General features: G+C 55.8%; 1 protein-coding gene across 1 annotated transcript; it reads left to right on the top strand.

Moving 5' to 3' along the window:
* Positions 1 to 5,189: 5,189 nt before the first annotated feature.
* Positions 5,190 to 9,432, top strand: SOX11 (SRY-box transcription factor 11). Its single transcript, XM_059132756.1, has one exon. It carries the CDS (start codon positions 5,321 to 5,323, stop codon positions 6,683 to 6,685), a length of 1,365 nt encoding a protein of 454 aa, XP_058988739.1. The 5' UTR covers positions 5,190 to 5,320; the 3' UTR covers positions 6,686 to 9,432.
* Positions 9,433 to 9,881: the final 449 nt, after the last annotated feature.

The following is a 9,881-nucleotide window of genomic DNA, read 5'->3' as shown; positions in this document are numbered from 1 at the left end:
AGAGTACACAACACCACGAGCGAGTCTGATATAAACTACAGGCTGTGGTGGTTATGAAGTGTCAGTGCAGGTTCAGAGATTTTAGCTAATTTACCCCTCTGGCAGGGTGTGTCCACGGTGGGACAGGCTGTGAATATGTGGGGACAGGCGATAGAGTGGAGTTTTCTGCACACTTCACTCAGATTTGCAGTGGACCTAAAACTACTCTAAAAAATAATTCTCTTAAAAAAAATACATAGCTCATATGAATAATAAAAAAGATAAAACATACATTTTGGAGACAGTAGGTTTGTGCAATTCTTTTGTTATTATTTAAAATCAAGGGCTCTATGATGACATCCACTAAAGATAAAGGAGGGAGGGAAGGAGGGAGGGGAGAGGAGGGAAGGGGAGGGGAGGGGGAGGAAGGAAGAGACAAATGGATGGACAGGCACTGGGACCGGAATTTTCAACCCAAGGTGGAATATTCCAGTCTTAGAACACCTAAGCCACTGCTATTCAAACTTCAATAATGTCTCATTAACAGGTAAATTCAGTGCTTTTTTTTTTTTTTTTTAGATTTTATTTATTTGACAGACAGAGAGAGATCACAGTAGAGAGAGAGGAAGGCAGGCAGAGAGAGGAGGAAGCAGGCTCCCCGCTGAGCAGAGAGCCCGATGCGGGGCTCGATCCCAGGACCCCGGGATCATGACCTGAGCCGATGGCAGAGGCTTAACCCACTGAACCACCCAGGTGCCCCAAATTCGGTGGTTTTAAAGCAATATTGTTTAAAGAAATGGAATAGAATGTAGCCTGAATTATACTTAATAAAGAGAGATATCCATTTGTGACACTTAGATTTCTGCTTTGTATGTGTATAACTTGTGTGCTCATCATGATCTAAAATTACGTTTTAAAAGTTTCAGTTTTATGTTTTAAAAGTTTCTCTGCTCTGTGCGTTTCTGTCTTGGGCTGGGTGATTCGGAGATTAAATGAATGAGACGATCAACATGATTATTTCAGCCAATTTGAAATGTGTCCTGATGCACCAAACAGGAAGCGACGGTCACTGGTAGCCTATGTATGGAGGGGAGGGGCAGCAGATGCTTAGAAGCCCTCCCAGCATTTTACCTGGATCTAAATGCAATGCAGGAGATCACCATGCAAAGACCAAGTGAAAAGAAAGTCCTAGGTAGATAGAATAAAATGTCAAGCCCTTAAAGCCCTGTGGGAACAATAGGGCAAAAGGAGGTCCAGAGAGTCAGGTGAGTTCAGTTTACATGCGTTACCACGTGTGAGGACACCTACGGGGGGACCCCAGGTGGACAGAACATCTACAGATCAAGCTCGGGATCCAGGTCTGAGGCGGAGATACAGACAGTGGACTGCACTGGGAGGGACAGGGCTCATTTCAGGAGAGCAGACCAAGGGAGGAGACGTGAAGAACGGTCCTGCGCAGTATCATTTCAGGGAGGGAGCAACGCGTATAGTCCGAGCACTTCGGAAACTGATATGTTCAACTTAATGATCAAATATATATATATATATATATATATATATATATATATATATATATTTTTAAATATTTTATTTATTTACTTGAGAGAGAGAAAGTGAGAGAGAGCATGAATGAGGAGAAGGTCAGAGAGAGAAGCAGACTCCCCATGGAGCTGGGAGTCCGATGCGGGACTCGATCCCGGGACTCCAGGATCATGAGCCGAAGGCAGTCGTCCAACCAACTGAGCCACCCAGGCGTCCCTTAATGATCAAATATTTACCCGGTGATCTTTTCAGTGTATTATTTGCCTAGAGAATCGTGTCTTGTTCAGAGGAGAAAAGAACATTCCGTATGTATTCTGATGGTGTTCTCACAATTTTGAGAAATTTTGTAGAATAGCCTATCCCCTTACATAATAGTTCTTATAAATGAAGGGTCTTCTTTGCAAAGATGAATTTGTAAAAGACAATAATAACCAAAAAATTAGTCATGTGTAGCTCTAATGAAATCTAAATCTTAAGCCTCTGAGCATGAATTATATCTCCAACAATCTTTACAGTTAGCAGGAAAATTGCATATCTTGCTTATAAATATATAAATATTCACACATAAATGAAATATGTATTGGCTATTAAAAAGATGACCCCTGATATACATTCAGTTGTTTTAAAAATAGCTGCTAAGTTTCCATTTTACTAAATTAGACTTTCAGGAGATGTATGGATCTTTACAGAGGGCCACATTTTCCATTTGTTAGCTTAAAATTCCTTTAGATAGTTGGTTACTGCTGATGTTGCAAACATCTAATTTTTATACTGCTCCTGTAAGAAGCATGAAGGTCTCAAACACATTCCTATGTCTTTCTTTTAAAACTTTTCCTAGGAACTCGGAGAAAGAAGGAAGGAAGGAAGGAAGGAGGCAGAGAAGAAAGAAAGAAAATACAGACGAGTTCTTCAGCTGTCTCTTCCTTTCCCGTCTCCAAATCCTCACTAAATTCAGGGACATTGAATCTTGGGGTAGATCATGTTACAAAATAGCAATCTAGGCAATCCTTTCTGAAAATTCTGACCTTGTCTATGCAGTAGAGAGGGAGGAATCCTCTCCAGGACCTTCTTGCTGTGCAAGTCCCCACGCCTGCTTTACCCGTTCCAACCTCTGCACCCTGTTGATGGAAAGACCCACGAGTCACAGCACTGACCTCTCCTCATCCCGCACGCCCGCTCACACTAATAAACAACCCCGTTACTCTGGCTTTCTTTCTCTTCTCCAAAGATGACCCATCTTTCTCAGAACAGAAATTGTGTTTCTTATCTGAAAGGGTAAATATTAGCTTCCATTTCCTTTCAGATGATCATGGCACTCCGAGAATAAACCCATTATTTTCCAGCTTGATTATACCCTCCCTGATTCTCATGCTAAAGTTAAACATGATTTTTGCTATGGAGTGAAAAGGGCAAATAAATGTTGAACGGGCTGAAGGTTTTCAAAGACATTCTGTAGTCCAAATACTAGATGCAGGAAAATAATAGTTTGCATGAAAATAATGCAACTGAGCTCAATTATCTCAAGCCTTCTGGCTAGAGTATGGATTTGTCCTGTGTTGGGGAAGAGTGTAGATCCACCATTCCACCCACCCACCCTCCTGTGGTGTGCCCAGTAGCTGGAAAGGCTGGGGAATGTGTGACATGAACCAGGAAGGCAGAGCAGAGCTTGCCTTGTGGGACTGAATATGAATTTTCACACACTGCCTTGGGTTTTATGCCTCTCCAGACTTCAGGTCACCCGGTACGCGTGGCTATAAATTCCTCTGGTTCCGATGGCTCTAACAAATAAATCGCCGGCACGACCGGCCTTTCTGTCACAAGGACTGAATGCAGCATTTTTCTTCAGGCTGCAAAAGGTGGGGGAGGGAGCGGCGGCGGCGGTGTGTGTATCACCCGTCCGGGGGTCCGGGGAAATAGGGAAACGCGGTACCATGTTATGTGTTGAAGACATCAGGAAGCTGAAACGCTTCGATAAGGCGGCATTACCTGCAGGAAGGGAACCTAAAAGGAAGCGGGTCTGGGTAATCTGGCTCGTCCGCAGCGGCTGACTTCTCTCGTGAAACACTCTGGGCAGTATCTCGGGAATTCCTCAAACTTGCCAGCTCCCCAGCGCTGGCGGGTGTGAAGGCAGTGATGACGACAGACAATGAATAGGAAGCGGCGGTTTTCTTTTCATTTCCCCCCCATAATATCCACAGATGGGTAACAGCGACTAAAGAAAGAAACACAAAGAAAGCGCGTTTCCAAGTAGCACAGCAGGCTGGCCGGGCGTGGGGCTGCTTGAGTAAGGCCGCCCGACCTCTGCGCGGCGGTTCCAGGAGCGGCCCGTCCCTCCTTTGCACAGACACGGGCCGTCCCCCGACTGCAAAGCTGGGGTGCACCTTGTTTCCTCCCCGGCCCAGGTCGCTAACCGAAGGAGCGAGCGCCCCGGAAGGCGCGCCTGCTCCTCGCTAGATCTGCAGGATGACGCCGCTCCGGAGGGCGCCGGTGACCGGGAGGGGGAGGGGACAAAGAGGAAAAGGGGGAATGGGGGGGAATGGGGAGGGGGGAGGGGGCGGGGGAGGCGGGCCGGAGACGCAGGGGCGGGGCTGTGGGGCAGCTCGCGGGCCCCGGGCCGGGTTTAGAACCGGGCTCCGGAGTGGCCAGACTGGACGCGAGGACCCGGCCCCAGCCGAACCCCACAGACCGTTACTCCGGCCCCGGCCTGGGGCGGGACGCACGCGGCCAGGCGCGGCCCCACCGGCCCGCGGCGTCTCCGCTCGCCACGGAAGAGGGAAAACAGACGGAGGAAAGGGACAAAACAGAAAATGCAGGCAGGGGAGGGAGAACGAAGCCTCTCTCCGCCGGGGAGGAAGGGAGAAAGGCAAGGCGCGGCGGGAGCCCACGTGCCCCGAGGAGCTGTGTTAAAGCGCCACCTTCCGTCGGCCGGGGCGCGCGGGGCTCCCCGGCGGGCTCGGGCGCGCGCGGCCCCGGGCAGCAGCTGCACCCCCGGGGCCGCGCCGGGCGGCACCTCCGGCTCCCCGCTCCGGCGGCGCGCGCGCCCGAGTGTGTGCTCCGCGAGGGCGGGCGCGCCGGCTCGGCTGCCTCGGACCGGCCTCCAGGGGACCCGGCACAAAGGGGCGCCGGACCCGGCCCGGACTCGCCCGGTCCGCCGCGGTGCAGGGCTCGGCTCCGGAGCCTCCCGGGGAGCGGCGCATCTGTGCACACATGCGGATTTTTAAAAAATAACATATTTTCAAGACGTGCCTCCCCCTCTCCCCCACCCCCCATCTTTGCAAAGCAGCCCCGAGGGCGGGGGAGGGGGCGTGGCCGAGGAGTTAATAAAGGGAGCTGGGCGGAGCCGGCCGCCAGCCATTGGCCGGCCCGGGGAGTGATGTCACCCATATGACACCCTGATAACTAGTTGGGAGAGAGCCCTCAACTTTTTGCAGAAGGAGCGCGCGCGCCTGGGAGTGCTCGGGGTTCGGCGCTTGCGGCGGGAGCCACGAGCCCGAGAGAGAGAGAGAGAGAGAGAGAGAGCGCGAGCGAGAGAGAGCGAGGGGTCCCGGGCTGCCTCGGCCGCCGCCGCCTCTCCCGTCGCAGCCGCCGCTTCCCGCGCGCGGGCGGCCGCCGCCGCCGCCACCGCCGCAGCCGCTGTGTGCAGCCTGGAAGGGGGGGCGGGGGGGAGGGGGGGCGCCGCGGACGCGGGGTACCGAGGACTTTGCAACTTGCCCGGGAAGGTGGAGGGGCGAGAGGGGGAGGGGGACCTCCGCACGAGACCGAGCGGCCCGGGTTGGAGCGCCCAGCCCCGCGGCGGATCATGGTGCAGCAGGCGGAGAGCTTGGAAGCGGAGAGCAACCTGCCCCGGGAGGCGCTGGACACGGAGGAGGGCGAATTCATGGCTTGCAGCCCGGTGGCCCTGGACGAGAGCGACCCGGACTGGTGCAAGACGGCGTCGGGCCACATCAAGCGGCCGATGAACGCCTTCATGGTGTGGTCCAAGATCGAGCGCAGGAAGATCATGGAGCAGTCTCCGGACATGCACAACGCCGAGATCTCCAAGCGGCTGGGCAAGCGGTGGAAAATGCTCAAAGACAGCGAGAAGATCCCGTTCATCCGGGAGGCGGAGCGGCTGCGGCTCAAGCACATGGCCGACTACCCCGACTACAAGTACCGGCCCCGGAAAAAGCCCAAAATGGACCCCTCGGCCAAGCCCAGCGCCAGCCAGAGCCCCGAGAAGAGCGCGGCGGGCGGCGGCGGCGGCGGCGGGGGCGCGGGCGCGGGCGGCGGCGCGGGCGGCGCCAAGACCTCCAAGGGCTCCGGCAAGAAATGCGGCAAGCTCAAGGCCCCCGCGGCCCCCGCGGCCGGCGGCGCCAAGGCCGGCGCGGGCAAGGCGGCCCAGCCCGGGGACCTGGGCGGCGCGGGCGACGACTACGTGCTGGGCAGCCTGCGCGTGAGCGGCGCGGGCGGCGGCGGCGGCGGCGGCGGCGCGGGCAAGACGGTCAAGTGCGTGTTCCTGGACGAGGACGACGAGGACGACGAGGACGACGACGAGCTGCAGCTGCGGATCAAGCAGGAGGCGGACGACGACGACGACGAGCCGCCGCACCAGCAGCTCCTGCAGCCCCCGGGCCAGCAGCCGCCGCAGCTGCTGAGACGCTACAACGTCGCCAAAGTGCCCGCCAGCCCCACGCTGAGCAGCTCGGCCGAGTCCCCCGAGGGCGCGAGCCTGTACGACGAGGTGCGGGCCGGCGCGACCTCGGGCGCCGGGGGCGGCAGCCGCCTCTACTACAGCTTCAAGAACATCACCAAGCAGCACCCGCCGCCGCTCGCGCAGCCCGCGCTGTCGCCCGCGTCCTCGCGCTCCGTCTCCACCTCGTCGTCGTCTTCGTCCAGCAGCGGCGGCGGCGGCGGCGGCGGCGGCGAGGACGCCGACGACCTGATGTTCGACCTGAGCTTGAATTTCTCCCAGAGCGCGCACAGCGCCGGCGAGCAGCAGCTGGGGGGCGGCGCGGCGGCCGGGAACCTGTCCCTGTCTCTGGTGGATAAGGATTTGGATTCGTTCAGCGAGGGCAGCCTGGGCTCCCACTTCGAGTTCCCCGACTACTGCACGCCCGAGCTGAGCGAGATGATCGCGGGGGACTGGCTGGAGGCGAACTTCTCCGACCTGGTGTTCACGTATTGAGAGGCGCGCCCCGCTTCTCGCTCTTTCTCTCCGCGGGGTGCAGAGCAGGGTTCCTCGGGAGGAAGTCGTGGTGGTCATGATGATGATGATGGTGGTGTCGATGGTGTCGATGGTGGTGGTGGGGTGGAGGGAGAAGACGACGCTGGGCTTGATATGATGTCGTGACACAAAGAAATTGGAAAAGATGATGAAAAATTTGGTGGAGTTAAAGTGAAATGAGTAGTTTTAACACATTTTTTCCTGTCCTTTTTTTGCTCCCCTCCCTTCCTTTATCGTGTCTCAAGGTAGTTGCATACCTAGTCTGGAGTTGTGATTTTTCCCCCCAAATGTGTTTTTGTAATTACTACTTCTTTTTCCTGAAATTCGTGATTGCAACAAAGGCGGAGGGGACAGGGCGGGGGAGGGGAGGGAGGACCCGCTCCGGAAGGCGCTGTTTGAAGCTTGTCGGTCTTTGAAGTCTGGAAGACGTCTGCAGAGGACCTTTTGGCAGCACAACCGTTACGCTAGGGAGTTGGTTGGAGATTTCTTTCTTTTCTTTTTTCTTTTTTTTTTTTTTTTATTCTTAAGAGATCTTAAAGAACTGGTGATTTTTTTAAAAAAAACAAACACAAAAACAAAAAAGGGACCATTGCAACTTTTTAATTTTATTTTATTTTTTTGGAGGGAGAAAACTGATGTCTTCTATGCATCCGATACTTAACAAAACTGCAGGGAGCTTGAAAAAATGCAGACTGTACAAACGCTCACAAAAAAACAAAAAAAAAAAAACAAAAAAAAAAAACAAAAAAAACTGTGAACTGACTTAAGATCAGAGTTTACTTTTCAGATCAAATTGTTTATGGTTTTACAAATGTGATTTCTACTTGCCAACTTTTTTTTTGTAACTTGTTCCCTTATACCTCCTTGATTGAATACCAGACAGCCTAGACCTCAGTACAAAAGGTATTGAAACATTTTTGATACATAACAGACCTCAGTCTTTTTTAAAAATTAATATATTTTCAGGCGTATTTTTGTACAGTGAAAAGGGAACATTCTTGCTGTGTTTTTTCAGTAAGACTTTCAGGCACTTCTTCCCTTTTGATTTCTTTTTTTTTCCTCTGTTTTTTTTTTAGCATGCAAGTATGTTGGTACGTGATGTCCTGGTTTAAAAGGATTAAAATTTTTAAATAATCCTTGCATCTAAAGGCCTTGTGGTTAAAAAAAAACAAACAAACTTTTTTTTGTACAGCTATAGTAGAGATTTGTTCAATATTTGTAGGTAAAGATTTATTGAAAATGGTGATATAGACCTCAGAGCTGTTATCTTAGTTTAAAGATTGTATATGTACTGTACTATACTAGGACTTTATGTATCTCATACGCTGTGATATGTGGATGGGGCCCCAGATGGAAGGTTTGAAACTGGATTCTCGATTTTTAGCAAAAAAGAAAAAAAGAAAAAAAAGGCACATAGTTTAAAAAGTTTCTCATTTTGTGCAATATAATCTAAATAAAGTACAGACCATCTGCATATTTTGTAGCAAATGGTGGCAAAGCAGACTCAATGCACTGTCGACATCATCGCGGTTTTTTTTTTTTATTTTTTGTTTTTGTTTGTTTGTTTTTGTTCTTTTTGTTTTGTTTTCTTGGGTTGTTTTTGTTTTTGTTTTGTCTTTTTTTGGTGCTGGAAGTCTGTATCTTGACAATTTTAATAAATCAGCTGGCACTGATAGAAACTCGCATCGCCACTAGTCTCTATGGCAGTCAAACTGGAGGTCCGGTTGTCGGAGCGCAGGGACCAGCCCGTTGTGTGCGCGGGTGGGAGGTGGGGGTCAGGCGGAAGGTGTTCAGGGCCAGGCCGACTTCTTCCTCGGCCTTCCGCGGCTAGTTACTGAGAACCAGGAGGAGGATTCTCTCTCTGCCTTCCCTTTCCGTCACCCCCCCCCCACCTCCAGTTCCTTTCTCACCTCCTCCTCCACCCCCACTGTCCCCACCCATCCTGGCGGGCGGGCTGCGCCGAGAGCCTCGGGGACCGGCCGGGGCGGGGGGCGCGGCGAGGACCCGGTGCCGGCGCGCGGTCCGTGCCCCGCGCTCGCCGGGGGTGTGCGTTCTCCGCTCCGGGCTGCGTCCCGGCGGCGCGTCGCCGTGTCCGCCGCCCTCGGGCAGCCGGCGCTCCAGGCGCTCGGATCATCCCCGCCGCTCGCCCTGAGAGGGTGGGGACAGCCGTTCCCAGCTCGGATTTGTTTCTTTTTTTTCCTTCCCCTCGAACGCTGCATCTCCGCGTGGGCGCAGAGCTAGATGCTGTGGGGCGCGGGGGCCGGGGAGAGGTCGTCGGTGGCTGTCTCTTACCGAGCGCGGGGCGACGGCGGGGACATGGCACCGTCGCTGCGATCCGAGCTGCGGCCAGCAGGGCGTCGGCGGGGCCGCGGGGGCTCCGAGGGCGCAGGCTGCGGCGGGCGGGCCCCGGAGGCGCGCGCGGACGCCGGCACTGGCACCCCGAGGCCCGCCGGCTGGGGACGGAGCAGGCGGTCGGGGGTGGGCGGGGGAGGCGCCGCCGCGCCGGCTCCCGGGCCGCCCCGGAACTCGCCTCCGCCAGGGCAGCCTCCGGGAAGGCGGTTCGTCCTCCCGGTGCGGCTCCTTCCCCAGCGGCCTCCTCGGGATCCCGTCCCGCGCGCGCTCCGGGGCCGTGGGCCCGGCCCTCCCCCTCCCCCTCTTTCTCGGCTGTCCCTTCCCAGACCCGGCCCGAGCCCGAGCGCTCGCGGCAGGCCCCGGCCCCGGCCCCGGCGCCCCCCCCCCCCGTGCCGCCCGCCCCCCCTTCCGCAGGGCGCCGCGCCGAGGGAGGCGGGGAGGCCGTGCGGGGCCCGGCGCGCCCGCTCTCCCGCCCCACCTCCACCTCCGGGCCGCGGCGCCCGCCGTCGGGGAGGGTCTCGGCGGCTCCTGGGGACGCGGTGCGGGACCCCCACCGCCCTCTCGGGACCCTGCTGCCGCGACTGACCGACGTTCGGCCTCCATTTTTACCGAGATTCGGCGACACCGAACGCGTGCGTCCGCGCGGCCCCGGGGCCGGCTAGGCCGGGGCGGCCCCGCACCCTTCCTGGCGCGCGTCCCGCTTCCCGTCGGCGCCGTCCCCCCCGCGCGGCGAGCTGCGGCCTCCGCCGGCCGCCCGCAGGCCCCGGGGCGCCGCCAGCCCCCGGCCCGGGGATGCGAGGCCGAC

The sequence above is a fragment of the Mustela lutreola genome, chromosome 9 (assembly GCF_030435805.1).
Source record: "Mustela lutreola isolate mMusLut2 chromosome 9, mMusLut2.pri, whole genome shotgun sequence".
Classification (NCBI taxonomy): Eukaryota; Metazoa; Chordata; class Mammalia; order Carnivora; family Mustelidae; genus Mustela; species Mustela lutreola.
The sequence above is the reverse complement of the archived record's forward strand: the minus strand, read 5'-3'. Positions and strand labels throughout refer to the sequence as shown.